General features: G+C 39.3%; 1 protein-coding gene across 5 annotated transcripts in view; it reads right to left on the bottom strand.

The window, feature by feature from the left end:
• Positions 1 to 16868, bottom strand: part of POLR3B (RNA polymerase III subunit B) — a 103615-nt gene that overhangs the window by 62215 nt on the left and 24532 nt on the right. For all 5 annotated transcript variants that reach the window (XM_003989200.6, XM_023257401.2, XM_045062262.1 and 2 more), the window contains exons 10-12: positions 15562 to 15684; positions 10674 to 10793; positions 7996 to 8130 (exon numbers count right to left, since the gene is read on the bottom strand). In XM_003989200.6, coding sequence (XP_003989249.3) covers positions 7996 to 8130; positions 10674 to 10793; positions 15562 to 15684 — 378 coding nt within the window. The remainder of the gene's footprint in view (positions 1 to 7995; positions 8131 to 10673; positions 10794 to 15561; positions 15685 to 16868) is intronic.

Genomic DNA, 16868 nt, shown 5'->3' with positions numbered 1-16868 from the left:
GAAAATGAACAAAAAATAACCACAAAGTCACGGCTGGATCCTAAAAGCATAGTATTGAGTGAAAGAAGCCACATACATATATAGTATGATTCCATTACATAAAGTTCAAAACCAGCAAAAATTGAACTAGAATTTGATGGCCAAACTCTACAGAAAAAAAATCAGGCTAAGGGTCTTACCTTGGAGGGGGAGGATTTCAATCAAGTAGGGATATGTTGGGGGTGGGGACCTTCTAAAGTGTTGAAATTTTATTTTTCAATCTGAGTGTTATTTACAAAGCTATTTGTTTTATAACAATTTATTAAGCTGGAATTTATGTTTTATGCATTTTTCTGTCTGTAATGTTTCTCAATAAAAAGGTTATAAAATAAAAAACACCCATGTACTGACATCATCTCATTTTCAAAAACACATTTTAACATCAAAAATGGCAGAGCAAATAATCTCAAGAGAAAAACACAAAAAAGTAAATACAATTTGTTTGATAAAACTCACATCATCCATCTTTACTCATTCCTCTCCAGACCAGTGAAAACTGGACCACACACTCACACCAATCATCAGACCAATGGTCTGGGCATAAGTCTACATAAGCAGAGAAGGATGTAAAGGCAACAGAGACCAAAGTAAAGTCCAAAACGACACAGTTCAGCCAATGCTAGAAAAAAAAAAAAGTGTTTAATCCCTTAAGTAAGATTATTGGAAAACAGGATTAATGAATGATTTCATGGAAGAGATGAATAGCAGAGGTGGAAGGAAAGCTAGGATTTGGAGGGAGTCGAGAGCTTAAGAAAGTTTGCAAATTCCACATCCAGTAGGATGCAGAAAGTCACACGACAACATACTTTTCCACTCTAATAACAAAAACAGATAAATCAACTACAAAGTCATACATTTCTGGGGTTCAACAGAGAGGTAAGGCTGCAAGGCACCCAGGTGAGCTGAATACAAAGAGTAACAGTCTCTCCCAAGGGAGATGGGACACATGACAGAGATGAAGTCTGCCACAGAAGAAGAAATCAGTCAAAATTTTAAGGACTTCTTACAAGCCAAATGTGGGCTACCATGGAAGCTTAGATGCCTTCTGAGCCTCAGACCTACAAGAGGATCCATACACCCAAGTTCTTTGCTGTGGAATGCTCATGGAAGACTGAAGTAAAGCAAAAGACCAGAGAAAGATTCCTTCACTGGAACAAGCAATAAAACCTGATTTCCCTGGACTTTCTCTCACATGAAGCAAAATCTTTAAGTCACTGGAGAAGTCAGGAAACCCTCCTGCCAATAGTTCCGGGCAAAGGTGACCTGCACTGAGAGAAGGACAGAAGCAAAAGTCATCTGTCCCTAAGGGTGGAGAGGAAAGCCCCCCTGCTCCCACCCTAAGTCTTATATCTAGTAACAAGCAACAGCATTCTACCGCTGGAGGGAGGCCAGCAAACCCTCTGGTCACCAATTCCAGGAAAAGGTACAAGGCCAGAGGAAAGAGGAGGAGAAGCCAAACCATCTTTCCCTGGGAGAGGAGCAGGAAACATGCCTGGGTCAAGGATTCTGCACTCGTACATGGCAGGGGCCAGATACCACTGGGAAGAGCAGGAAACTGAAAGCTTTGCTTTATAAAATTGGGGAAGAGGACAGAATACCCATTCTTACCACTCCTACTCAACACTGTATTGGCGGTACCATTCAGTACACTAGGGCAAGAAAAAAAACATGTAAGTGTTGGAAAGGAAAACTGTTATTACTTGCAGATACCATGTATGTCCATATAAAAAAATATCCCGAAGAGTCTTAAAAAAAAAAACAAAAACCTACTAGAACCAATGAGTTTAGCAAGCTTGTAAGATACAAGGTTAGTATACAAAAAGCTGAGAGACATTAAGAGAATCTCAATAGCAGAGATATACTATGTTCATGGATTAGAAGACTCAGTATTTAGATGTCAATTCTCCCCCAAATCTATAAATTCAAATGCAATCTCTATCAAAAACTAGCAGGCTTTTTATTATTATTTTTTAATGGAGACAGTAATTCTAACACTTAAGTTGAAATGTTAAAATTCCTAAGTTTATGATGATAGAAAGAAAAAAAAACAACCCTTCATCTGTGGAGGTAACTAGAGAGCTAAATTAATACTCTGTAAACTGGCTAAAAAAAAATCCAGCAAGCATTTAATTCTGCCTTTTCCATATAAATTATGTCTCAGGGAAACCAAAGAGATGATACTGAAAAGTATTCTTTATTGAAAAATTCTAGCTAAAATAAGCAGAAAAAGTATCACTATTTTCCATGCCCTAATTAAACAATGCATAATGGAATAATCATCATCAGCTGTTAAATAAAACCATCAGGAGAAAAGTTGATGGGGAACTTCACAGATGAATCAGGGTCCCAAATACTGGATATTTCCCTGGAATTTCTCTCTCTCACATGAGAGAAAGATCCCAATGATCAATTCTCATGGCACCATGGGATCAAATTCCCAGTGATCAATTCCCATGGCACCAAATATAGATACAACAAGTCATATTCTTCCTGATAGGATATAACAGCAAACTGTACAATGGCATTCTAGCCAAAAAAAAAAAAAGAACTTGAATTTGATCTAGCTTCTCAATTTAATTCCTGGTTTAAAAGAAATTTAAAGGAGAGAAATAGAGAGGAATATATAGTTGAAAGTCACCATGAGGAAACCACCAGCAAAACCTAGAATTACAAAAAATAAATAAATAAATTCTAAATCAATAAGGAAAATGCAAACAACCCAAAAAGCATTTCAAAGAGGGAAAAACAGGAATGGTCAATAAGCATACGTAAAAGAGGCTCAACCTCATTCGTAATAAAGGAAATGCAAATTAATACCACAAAAATTTTAAAGTTTGATACTAAGGCATAGAATGGAGATGATCAGGAACTCATATACGGTATAATGTACAAATACTTGGGAAACTAGTTTGACATTCTCCAGTTAAACTGAAGATTTAACTTGACTCTAGGATTTGGCAATCCTATTTGTAGAAACTCTTGCATATGGGCACCTGAAAAAATAAGTATGAATGTTAATATTTTTTAAAAAGGGAAATCATACAAAGGCCTTGACTGGTAGAATGGATAAAGTGTTATTTATCATCTATATCATATCATATTCCATATATACAATGGAATATAATACAAAACTGGAAGTACAGTAACACCCAACAATACAGATCTTAAGAACGATGTTTGAATGAAGAAAATGTTCCAGAAAAAGGTACATGGTATGAATCTATTTTTACAAAACTCAAAAATAAGCAAAACTTATACTTTAATAATATATATTACATTTTTTAAATTAAAAATTCAGATGATATAATAAAAAAAAGTACAAAAATTCAGGATAAGGGGAAAAGAGAAACAGAGTAAGGAAGAAATACACCGGTTAACGGAACGGTATTAACGGTTGATTATTAAGAATTATTAAGTCAGAGAGTGGCTCTGAGGGTGTTGATTTTACTTGTACCCTTCAAAACTTTATGTAACATTTTTATTTTCATGTTAAAAATTACATAATAAAGTATTAAATGATATGAAGCCATGGTAACTATCTGAAATAGTATAACCACAGAAACCAAGTCAATGGGATGTAATAGGAAGTCATAAGAACAGACAAGAACAGTTCTGTTTCCAGAATTGGTAGAGAAGCTCCTATCAGATGGGCTCATCTGCTAATAGTTATAAACTCCAGACAAAATATCAAAACTATCTGAGGCCACTGAAGAGCGTCTAAAAGCAGGCAGAAACTGGAGGAAAGCCAACATGTCTCAAAAGTGAATGGCACTGGGTGCATTTCCCGTTGTTAAGGCTTTTCAGTTAAGGGGAGGCCACATTGGTAAGAAGGGTCAAAGCTACGTTGAGAAGCTAAAACTCAGAGAGAGACCCAAAGTCTTACTGGATTGAAGACCCAGAGAAAAAAGATCTGTGCTACCACAACAGCTGGAAAGGGGAAAATGACAGAACCACAGGGAGGAAACCCCAATTATGTATGTAAACTTACAAATCTCTGGGTGACCCCTGAACTACACATTGAGAAGTGTGGCCCAAATCTTCCCACTGCCCCAAATCTGGGTGGAGGTTGTAACCGATTTTTCCCAATCGGGTAGAAATAAACGAAGCTGAAGACTAGGTCATTAAGGCTGTACTGGTTGTGCCTTGTTCACAGGAAACATTCGTTTGGAGCCCTGAGCCACTCCATTGCCACAACACTGGAAAGGTCAGGCCCTAGCCAAGACCAGCCTTCCACCCTTCCCACACCCTATAGCAGAGTACCACCAACTGACCTCCATCAACACCATGTAAAACAAAAGAATCACACAGCCAAATCCTGCCTGAATTCCTGACCCACAAAACTGTGAGGTATAATGAAATGGTTGTTAATTTAAGCCACAGTTTTGGGATAGCATGCAACACAGCAACAGATAACCAGAATACCATCTATAAAAAGTTCCCAAAACTAAACTGGTGGCTCACTACAAACAAACAGCAGGTACGCTTCTTCAACAATCAAATATAATAGATACTACAAACACTTCAGTGCCTCTGTACAATTAATTGAGTTAGTTTCTTTTTCTCCCTTTTGTAGGCATTTTTTTTTTCCTTTACAGAGAAAGAAAAAAGCTTGATGTCTTTGTAATCTAAGTCACCTAAAAAAACATTAAAGTAATATCATGGGGGCATCATATATACACTATTTACTGAAGTGGGAATTCTGAACTCAGCGAAACCATGTAAGCTAAAGATTATCCAAGTTCCATACTGACTATATTCTTGAATGTTTATAACCCATAGGTAGCTTCTGGACTCATAATGAAGAAGATATTCAAAGCAAATGAGTTTTCTCCTCGAGCTAACTGCTGAAGAATTTCCAAAGTGGAATGTGATTTTATGCTTTTCCCCCTTAAGTTAGGACATGTCCTTCCACTTTTCTACTAAAATCAACTTTGCAGAGAGGAAAGCCAGGACCTTGGACTTGAATGTACCATGTCAGAAGTGTTCTAAAAAGAAAACTTCCTCCTCTGAGAGCTTAATCCTTTCTTCAACTCAGACCCAGCAGCTTCACTCATGGAAAGAATATGGGAATGGAAGCAGGTGCAGAGGGGTGAGCAGGATGAAGAGGCCCATTGCAGCAACTTCCTGTGGAAACTGGCAAAAGGAACTTGAATAAGCCTCCTGAACAGAAGCAAATGCCCTTAACCTAAACCACAAAGGCTCAGCTCTATTTTAATTAGTCCTTTACACTTAGACTTTTGTGTCTCAAATTATGACAAAGTTTCTTGGATCCCAGCTGAATTCGCCATAGCCCCCCGATTCAAACGCAAGGAAACGCCTCTTGTCCTAAACAAGTAAAACATTAAGAGCACACTCCACAGAACTACTGCCTCATTAAATTTCTCCCCCTCTAGATTTTTGGTTTAAGAGAAATTACGTTCTCCAGTTCACAGGGCAGTAGGAAACTACAAGGCCAAATCACACAATAAGCCACATTATCTAGGTCAAGAGTAAAATGATTAAAAGAGATGAAACGCTGGTGATAATATTCAACACCTTTCATTGCTAGTATTAGGCCTTCCAGCCAGCTTGCGACAGGAACACTAAAGAGCAAATTATATTTAAGGAAAAAATGCTGACAGCTCATCAATTGATTTTCAATGAAAATGCTAAAAAAAATTAATAAAGAAGTTAAGCTGCTGAAATACAGTTTCACCAATTAGCTTAATGTCAGAGAATTCTAATTAGGCGTCTTGAGATTGCTATTTAGTGTTAAGCCTTCAGAGTGCCAAATTCTCCTTTTCACACAAACTGGTTGCAAAATTAAAGACATTAGGCAGCCTTAATTACATTATCAGAACAGCTGGGATTAGGCAATCTCTGAAGTCAAGACGGCATTCTTTTGTCACAGGGTGGAAATCCCTGGCTTTCCAGGGTGCCGGATTTTTGGTGCCGTTCCATATCTCACCCATACAAAGCGAGCTGCATTAGAAACAAAAAATTTGCAGACAAAGAATAGAGTAATGCTCAGCAAATAATGAACACATTACCGAAAAAGAAAAGGTAGGTGAAAAGATTAAGCCTGAAATCGGTAGGTTTTGCTAACACCTCTACTGGCGGCTGGCCTGCCAGCCCTCTGGTGGCAGAGAGACGGAGGGAAAGCTCTGTGAACCCACTTGGCCAGTGGATCCAGCTCTGTTATCTAAAGCTGAAGCACATTTATACTCCCTCATCCCATGGGGTGTGAAATTAGCAGCTATTGTTTTTACACATTTTTGCCAACACAATGCCTTTTATGTCTTTACATTGTTTATAAAGCAATGTTTTCTTGCACACGGGAACTCTCTTTTTAATTCTAATTTTTTAAGCAACAGGATAGTCTCTCCTCTCCTGACTCCATTACTTATGCTTCTAAACAATCAACATTTTTTTAATGAACTCATTTAACAGCATGATTTTTGCCAATTAAATAACTAAAAATTGGGACTGATGGTGGTGGGGATACCCATGATACCCTGAACAGAGGTCAATCTGAAGGTGGCGGAAAACCCACCTGCTAGCATCAACCATTAACCACACAGAACTTCCCCAGCAGTCCAGACACTAACCTTCTTCCAAAACCTAAAACTGCTATCACTTTTTAATCCTACTTTTAAAGTTTTAGTTGTAGTATCTGTTATCCTAGCCACCAACATCTGTCACATGCAATACTGTCACAGCCTCTTAACTGGCTCATTCCTGGCCTGTTCGTTTCCATATCAGCGCTTTCTAAAATAAAAATCAGATCATGTCACTTCCGTGATTATAATTCTCCAGTGGTTTCCCACTACAAGGAAAACGAAATCCAAAACCCCTTCCATGGCCCACAGACTAGTTCTCCAATGTCCTCTGCACCCTCCCTGCGCCCCCCACCCCCCAGCCCCACTGCCTCATGCACTCCAGCTGCCCTGATCCTCCTCCAGCCCCCTGGTGCTGGAACTGTGCAGGGCTGTACACATGTGCAAAGGGCTATTGCTGGAATGCAGTTCCCAAGGTTGCCTGAGACTAGTTTCTTCTCATTCAATTCGCAGAGGCATGTCTGAGGGCTCAGCTTAAAATACAGCACTTTTTTCAAAGAGATCTTTCCTAATCATGCTGACTAAAGTAACATGCCTTTCCTCCACCAACACCCCAACTCTCTAACATTAGCCTATTTGGGGTTTTCTTTAAACACATATGACTGTTTAATATCATCTCATTTCTTTGCTGTTTACTTGTTCACTGTCTCCCCTACCAAAATGCACTCTTGAGACCAGGTGCCTCAGAGAGTGTCACTCACCAATGCATCTCTGGTGCCTAGCACTTTACAGGGGAATTAGAAAGATGAATATAAAGTATTCTTGTCCCCAGTGAGCTTACTGTCTAGGGCGGGGGGAAGAAGCTTGCAGGTAAAGAATTATGCAGACTTTAGCATATAAATAAAGACCTGAACAAAGTGTCTGGCATTTGGAAGACAGAGCAACTAACTTCTCCTGGGGTTCACAGAAGGTTTCAAAGAGGGTGACTCCAAGAATGAAGAATGGATAGCAGCGCCTCAGTTGGGGGAGGGTAAAGGGACACGGGAGAGGGGCAACTTAGGCAGAAGGCAGAACTCAAAGGTGTGGAAGGATGAAAGAGCATCATGGAGTGTTTGGGAAGATGTAAGTGGCCTGCCTTGGCATGAGACAGGGCTAGAAAGGTACACTGGGGCAAGATCATCAGGGACCCCGCTAGAGTCTACACTTTGTGCTACAGAGCAAACTTTTACGAATCCCCCAGAGGAGAGGCGGGGAAAGAGACAGCAGGTAGAGAAATAAGCCCTTATACCTCACCTCGGCCAGAGAGGCTCCATTTTTATTTAATACTGGGATTCTGAGTAAGCATTAATGCTTTGAAAAACCTTGAACCCCACACCTACACCTGAAGCTCAGGCCTGCTGACATAAAGTAATTAAATCACCTGTCCTGCCAACTCCAATCGCTTGTTACCATAATAGTCTCTGTCGTCCACTTTGTTATCTCCTTGGGCCAGAATCACTCTTCGCACCATCACTGCAGTGTAGATACATTTTGCTCGGAAGTTGAATTCTTTAACCTGTAATTTAGGAGTTAGAGAAAATTTCTGAGACAATGCACATTAGCCACTATCAACTCCTTCCTTCCTTCCCCGTACATTTCATGCCATTCCCTCAAAGAGGTGGAGCCCACCACCCTCCCTGGGCTGGCCCATGGACTCGCAGTTACCACTTCCTTTCTCTGGGTCCTGAGGCACTGAGGCAGTCCAAGAGACTGTCTCTGTCTCTGCTGGAGACAGAGAGGCTGCCTGGAAAAGCAGTGGGGAGCCAGAGACACTCACTGTAGCTGTCCTGACTTTTAAATGGTCATCCAGAATTTAAAATTCTATTGAGACCTAGTTTTGATATTAAGAATTTTCTAATTCTTTGAATTAGTCTGTCTGGCAGAATCAGAGATCTGTATAATCTGTATAATATACAGATCAGAGATCTGTATATTATTTAGCCAACAAGGTGTTTTAAAATAAGAATATCCAATCTGAATGTATTTCGGTGGTCACTGTCCACTTCCACAGATCCCTTGACTTTCCTTTATGATCAGTTCCTGAAGGGAGAGTATGTAACCCTAGAATTAGATCATTTGTGAATAATACACATGAACAATACACTCATTATAAGCCAGACTACAGTATTTGGTTAGTAAGAATGTCTAATAAATAATTCTATCACTTAGAAAGGGTAACGTTATAGTAAATGGAGAGGAATGATTACTCCCTCATGGCCCACATCCCTCATGGCCAATCTCTGTTTAATGGTAAATTAATAAAAAGTAAATACAACTGGCCTTTAAACAACATAGGCATGTGGGGCATCGACTCCTTGCACAGTTGAAAGTCCATGTACAAATTTTACCTCCCCAAAACTTAACTACTAATAGCCTACTGTTTACCAGAAGCCTTATTGATAACATAAACAGTCAACACATATTTTGATTGTTACATACTTTATTCTTACAATAAAATAAGAGGGGAAAAAAATGTGACTAAGAAAATCTTAAGGAAGAGAAAATATATTTATGGTACTGCACTGTACTTAGTGAAAGAAAAAAACAACACATATAAGGGGACCCATGCAGTTTATTTTATTTTTTATTTTATTTTTTAAATATATGAAATTTATTATCAAATTGGTTTCCACATAACACCCAGTGCTCATCCCAAAAGATGTGCTGTTCAATACCCATCACCCACCCTTCCCTCCCTCCCACCCCCCATCAGCCCTCAGTTGTTCTCATTTTTTAAGTCTCTTATGCTTTGGCTCTCTCCCACTCTAACCTTTTTTTTTTTCCTTCCCTTCCCCTCCCCCATGGGTTCCTGTTAAGTTTCTCAGGACCCACATAAGAGTAAAAACATATGGTATCTGTCTTTCTCTGTAGACCCATACAGTTTAAACCCGTCTTATTCAAGGGTCAACTGCATTAAGCACAAGTTCCAAGGCCAAAAGATGGATTCTAGCTCTCTACTAACCAGCTGGGTGGCAAGACAAACCATCCAGCTTGTCTGGACTGGAGAATCTGTACTGTAAGTAAAGGGGGCTGGACAATGTGAACTCTAAAATTCATGGTCTATGGGGCACCTGGCTGGCTCAATCAGTTAAGTGTCCAACACTTGATTTCAGCTCGGGTCATGATCTCACGGTTTGTGAGTTTGAGCCCCATATCACTATTAGCGCAAAGCCTACTTGCATGCTCTCTCTCAAGATAAATAAACTTAAAATCAAATCAAATTAAATTAAATTCAAGGTCTAGGAGATAAACCATCTAGTATTTTAAAAAAGTATCTATGATGGTAATGGTAGCACAACGGTGAGAATGTACTTAATGCCACAGAACTGTATACTTAAAGATGGTAAATTTTGATATGTATTTTACAATAAAAAGAATAAGTGAGCAAGGCCCTATAAGCTTGCTTCATTTGAAAACATCTAATACCATCAGGGCTCCTGGGTGGCTCAGTTGGTCAAGCGTCCAACTTCAGCTCAGGTTATGATTTCATGGGTCGTAAGTTCAAGCCCCACGTCAGGCTCTGTGCTGACAGCTCAGAGCCTGGAGCCTGCTTCGGATTCTGTGTCTCCTCCTCTGTTTGCCCCTTCCCCGTTCACATTCTGTCTCTCTCTCAAAAATAAATAAAAACATATATATATATATATGTGTATCATATATATATACACACACACATATGTATGTGTATATATATGTATGAAATATATATACGAAATATATGTGAAAATTTAAAAAAAAAACATCTAACACCATCTCTGCCCTTCAAAACCATGAAATCTAGTAGCAGCACTAATATAGGTATGAATATAAAAAACTGTAATTTTAGATCAAAAGAACCACAAGAGAGTAAACAGGATGATAATGATGGAATACAGCTAACATTCCCAAAGTACAAATAAACCACTGATAATGGGAGATTATTTCCACAGGGGCAGTCCAGTCCTTTTCAGAGTCTCTCTTTTCTTACAGAACCAGATTTTAATTAATGTAAACTTGTATTCAAAATTCTTCAACACAAGGACCCCACAATGACCACAGCTTAGACTTGTTCAGTCTACTCACTGGGACGTGCGTCAGGATGGTAGAAGCCAGGAGTTCTCTTGCCTCCTCTATTTTGGTCTTCTTTGGTCCACCTCCCCACATCCTTTGCCTCCTTACTTTGTTCCCTATATATTTTAACGCCTATAAAAACAGAATATAATGATGTTTGAATGACACCACTAGAGGAAATTTATTAAACACCAACCCATACATAACACTATAAGCAAAAAGACAAGGATTCTGGTTATAGAGAATGCTGCATGAGGTTTAGTCAAAAATCAACATTTGTCATGGATCAATGACAAAAAGCATTATATGCTGTCCAATACACTGGTTCCCTTATTTTATAGTTTTCTTATTACAAAATTGATACATGATCACTGTAGGAAATTTAGAATATACAAATGAACAGATTATGCGTATATACACACATGCATTATGTATATGAAGCAGCCACCAATCCTCCTCCCAGAGAGAACCACTGTCCACAGTTAACATTCTGGAGCTGTGCCTCTTTTCCCTCAAAAAGGAAGCACATCATGTTAAGACCTCTATCCTGAAAGCGACAAAGCATTGCTGGGAGAAAACAAAGCCTAAGTAAATGGAGGGTTATGTCATTTTCATGGACTAGGAAGGTTTAATAGTGTTAAGATGGCTTACTGTTACAATTCTCTCCAAACTGACCAAAAATCTATTGATTCTACAATTTACTTGGAAATGCAAAAGACCTAGAATAGCTAAAGTGCTCTTGAAAAAGGAAAGTTGGAAGATTTACATTACCTACTTTTGATTAGAAAGCTATGGTACTCAAGGCAGTGTGATACTGGCATAAGGACAAATAGATCAATGGAAGAAAATACATCCAGAAATAAACCCATGCTTTCATGGTCAGATGATTTTTGACAAAAGTACCAAAGCAATTCAATCCGCAAGGGAAAATCTTTTCCACAAATGGTGTTGAAACAATTAAGCAGCTACAAAGTAAAAAATTAACTCTGACCTCTACCTCACAACAAATAAAAAAATTGTTAGTTTAAGTGGATTTTAGACATAAGCATAAATACTAGAACCATATTCTTGCCCTTGGAGTAAGAGAAATTTCTTTACACAGGACAGAAATCAATAACTGTAAGTCAAACCAAAAAAAAAAAAAAGTTATGATACATAAATCTGTCAAGGGATTTATATCCAGAATGTTTTTTAAAGGACTTTTAAGTTCAATACTAAAAAGACAACTCAACGAGGAAAACGAGCAAAATATTTGGACATACTTCACCAAGAAAGTCAGTCAGTAAGTCCATGAAAAAGTGTTAAACATCAGTAGTCATCAGGGAAACACATATTAAAACCACAATGGTACAGACACCACTAAACGCCTAGTAGAATGGCTAAAATTAAAAGGACTGACAAGACCAAATGTTGGTGAGGACGCGGAGCAATCGGAACTCTCACACTGGGGGGTGGGACTGCAAAATGGTACAACTGCTTGGGAAAAAGGTGTGGCAGTTCCAACTTTATAAAAAGTTATATTCACAATGGCTCTTTGATCCAACAATCCTATTTGTAGGTACTTATCCAAGAGAAATGCTGAAGTGTCCAGGCAAAGGCTTGTACAGGAATGCATACAGCAGCTTTATTCATCCCGAGTGAAACAACCAAGTGCCCATCAACAGGAAAAAATAAACTGTGGTATATTCATACAATGGAATGCTATTCAGTAATAAAATGGAACTGCGTGGATAAATGACATAAAAGCAACTTGGATGAATATCAGCCAGTACGCTCAGCAAAAGAAACTGGCCACAGAAAAGTACATACTGCATAATTCCACCTATAAAGTTCTAGAACAGGCAAAATTAATCTGTGGTGAAAAATCAGAACAGTGGGGAAGAAAATCAGAGGACAGAGGTAAAAAGTAGCTAAGAAGGGGCATGAAGGAACTTTCCAGGGTAATGGAAAAATATTCTACATCTGATAAAAATTATGCACAATTGTGCAGTTAAGACTTAGAATTTATGTATGCTGAAATGTACATATAAAAATGAAGTATTAAAAACTAATCAAATAACTGGTGAGGAGTAGGTAGACATTTACATGAAACAAGAATGTCAAAGCGTTTTGTAATTATCAAAGCTGTGTGGTGGGCACATGAGGATTCATAATACTTATCTGTATACTTTGTATGTGTTGAGGTTTTCCCATAATGAAAAGTTCTTCAAGAAGAAGATGATGTGGTTCTTATTATTCTGTAGCAACAAATGAACACACTTTTCTGTTTGTTTGTTTTTTTAAATTGGCTTTCCATTAGAAGAGAGGGCTAGGATTCCTGATTCTTTACCTCGAAATTCCTGTCCCCAGTTGAATGTCTGGGAAATTTCTTTTCTGTGCTTCAAAACTTAGCTCAGGTATCACTTCCTCTCTGAAGCCTTCCTAACCCCACTCCTTTTTCTCTACTTGAATTCCTTATGGATGAAGAACTAAGTGCTTTCTTTCCACTTCAGACCACACCGTAATTTGATTGTCTATTTATGGGTATGTCTCTCCAACTAGACGTTGTGTCATCTTTTTCTTTGATTCTCACTGACTGGTTCAGGGCCAGGAACTGAACAGAACTCCTCCGTGGTGAGATCGGGACATCAGACCCAGGATCTTCTCAGTTAAACATCCGTTAGAGCAGATGATAAACTAAGACTGTGCCAAGCCTTGCTGCAGGGACCTAGCAGCAAGTGGGGACCGAGTAACTAATGAAAGCAAGCCCACAGTCAGTGGGAACTGCCAAGAGACAGGCAGTTCAGTCTTCCCTAAACTAAGCTGTCCTCATTAAATTTTGGTCTTCCAGTTCCCTTGGGAAAGAGGCTAAAGATCCTTCACTTTGAGAGAAAAACAGAGGAACACAGGGGAGCCCAGTATCCCTTCTATATAGCAAAAGTCAGCTCTTCCCTAAAATAATTAATAATGTTGCCAAGGGTTCATAGTGAGGGTTGGGGTAAGAGCCCAGTCTGGTCACGAACAGGCCAAGATGACACCCCCAAGTGCATCCTATCCTCCAAAAGGCTAATAATTTCTTCTCTCTATACCACAGCCCTTGACAAGGATGATAGAAAACGTCCGTGACCAAGGCCCAGCAAAAGGCTCTGTGGGCAGAAGGAATGGAGGAGAGACTGAGAAGGGAGGCATTAAACACAAACACAACGCAGGTGGTTTAGCAATCCACTAAATGCCATGTTGTCAAAAGTTCTATTAGAGAAGAATACACTGCAGATCTGCTCCATGTTCACTTAGAATAACAAATAGCCACACTGCCCGAACTCGTGTTCAACTTACCAACCATTTCGGAGTATGCATTTCTCTATAGCCTCTTATTAGCTGCGAATAATTATTCAATGTTCTAATCCAGCACACAGAGTACAAACCATGTCAACCTTACACCCCCTGTTTGTATATTCCCCTCACCTTTAACTGAACTTTTCTCATTCAGTTAGCTAACTTTCTGTCAGCACCTATTTAAAAAAAATAAATGATTTTGCAACCCACTATTTAGCCTTTTCACACAAGCCACACCATGGTGTTACAGGGTTATCTGAGCAATAATGATGCTATCTGTTATAAAATGAATATTCACAGATCTCACTGAATCCGCTGAACTACCATTAAGGTAAACTGCTCTTCCTCAGCATTTCGTAGCTTTGAAGGAGAGAGCGTGTCTCCCCACATTGAGCCAACTCCTGGCTGTTTCTTAACGTTTCCTCTTCATGTTCTTGGAACCCTTGTACAGTACAATTCCAGTTGGAAACAAAGATTCATGAACACTAAATATTTCGTTTTCAATAAAGACCACAGATAGAACCTCCTAGATCCAAACAACTTCTCCTGATGCCACCTGCCCAATAACTGGAGCTATTACTTAACTGCATAAAAAGAGGAAGGCAGTAATAATAATCCCTACTGGTTTGTGCCTTGGGATTATATATACACTGACATACAACGATCAACCTTCTTGAATGTTTTTCTGGCTCTAAGAAAACATCAACACACACTAACAGATGTAAGTGGGAAAATGCTACCTCTACAAGCATCCTGGGTAACAAGGAAAAAACAGCCTGGAATTTACACCTTGTTGAAAGCAACCCACAGAACAGACAATGTACGTATGGATACGTAAGAACAGTCTGTTGTGCTTCGATAGCAGGGAATCCCTGCCTCCCAGGGCTATGAGTAAGGCCACCACTTTACATGGAGCAAAGTACTTTACAAATGTGGGACTAAACATTCTAAATGTGGGCATTAGGGCTCCCTGCCACCAGGGCAGGAAGTATAATTCATTTTATTATGTTTAGCATATATATCTCCCTGTCTTCATCTTTGAGTGTTGTGTCCTAAAATCCCCAGGTTCCAACTAGGAATTCCTTAGCAGGTCGATGAAGGCTCTACAGAGTTCTACCCTGGTAAAGGGTTTCTGATCTTGAATTTTCTTGCTGATGACACTGGGAATTCAGAAAAAGGGATTCAGACCACACTGGACACTGAAAGCAACTGGAAGTAGGGAATAAAAGGGAAATTGAGGAGAACTGAGGGAAAAAAAAGTCTTCTACACTGGAGTTGTTGTAGTTCAAAATCATAAATCATTTAGGCAAATAAATGAAAAAAGCACACTTGCTATTATATCAGAACAAAAGCCTCTTGGCCACATATCCCCCTTCCAAGTTAGACACCACAGGCTGATAATCTGTCAAGGCAAATTCCTTCTTCCAATTCCTAAAGCACAAGTCAAAGAAGCTTCTCTACTGGTCCTCCCCACCACCCTCCCACACCTACACCCCAAGAAGTGACTGCATCCGATGCTTTATCCATGGGCAGCATTAAATCTCCAATTCCCTTTCATAGCAAAGGACGACATGAAAAGACACACCTGCATCTGTGTGAAAATCTGAGCTTTCTGGCACTCTTCCAGACTGGGCCCAAATGCAGCCATCACGTGCTCCTCTGTTCCAATCATCTGTACAATTTCCTGGTCACTCTCCACACCCATGGCCTAGGAAGGAAAGAAAAGATAGAAAGAGTGTTGGCTTTGTGTTAACTCACTGACATTTGCTTATGCTAATTCGGCATTGTTTGTGGGTATTACTTCTAAGCAAAAGCTAGCTCTTTTCTCAGAAACGGTGCCATCTGGCATTGGCAGCCATAGCACAAGCTGCAGAAGAACCTGAAAACAGAAATTTTGATTCGGAAGACGAAAACAAACATTCTCAAGCACTTTTTGCATGTGTGTCATCTTCTAAAATGTTTAAATAGCCTAGGAGTTTCATCATGAAAAAAGGAGGTAGGAAGGTATAGTGGAGACACTGGTCACGATTACAAAAACAAACTGAAAACAAAAACAAAAAACAAAAACCCCAAAACAGCCAAAGGGCACTAATCAGAAAATACACATCGCTGAAAACAAACAGAACCCCAATTAATTTTGTCACAAGACTAATTTTTCTGAGAACTGTCAAATCGTTCACATTTAGGCTAAAGGGATTTTTCTTAAAGGATGTTTTACCTCACTAGTCTGGAGATATCAAGCTATCCTTTACGCAAGTTTAAAAAGAGGTTTTTTTAAAACACTAAAAACACACTCAAGAGGTTTAGGAAACCCGCTTCTCTTAAGTGTTTCAAGGTGGCAGCCGGCAGCACAGGTCTTTGTAGATTCCATATGGCACGAAGGCTCACTCCTTCACACACTTGCCTGGAATTCTGCCACATCAAGAAATAGAGCATAATCTCACTACACCTCTCTTGGCGGAGAAAGAATCTGCTTCTTAGAAGTTAGGGGAAAAGTTATGTTTGCATTAAAATTCTTCCTTTAGCTATGCAGAGAAAACAGAACCAGGAATAACTATCTAGTGAGGATTCGATGCTCTGGTTCCTAGTTCTCCACACACGAGGGAGAAAGGGAAAACTGAATCTCAAGTTCCAGTAAGGAACATCGAGAACACGCGCCGGAGTACAACAGAGAGGGCACCTCTCTAGGTCAAGGGATCTCAGGTGTCCATCCTAAAGCAAGGTCAAAGACAGACCTTACAACCACTACCGTCCCGTCACCTTGTCCACCTCAGTTTTCTTCATTTCTGTAACAAGAAGATTCAAAATTCTACAGTCCTCCGTTTGACTCTGAGTAATCTCTCATTCAGAAATTCCATCTGGATGCTTTAGGATCAGATGTCAACTTACCGG

This window comes from Felis catus, chromosome B4 (assembly GCF_018350175.1).
Source record: "Felis catus isolate Fca126 chromosome B4, F.catus_Fca126_mat1.0, whole genome shotgun sequence".
Taxonomy (NCBI): domain Eukaryota; kingdom Metazoa; phylum Chordata; class Mammalia; order Carnivora; family Felidae; genus Felis; species Felis catus.
This window is presented reverse-complemented; position numbering and strand designations above follow the sequence as displayed.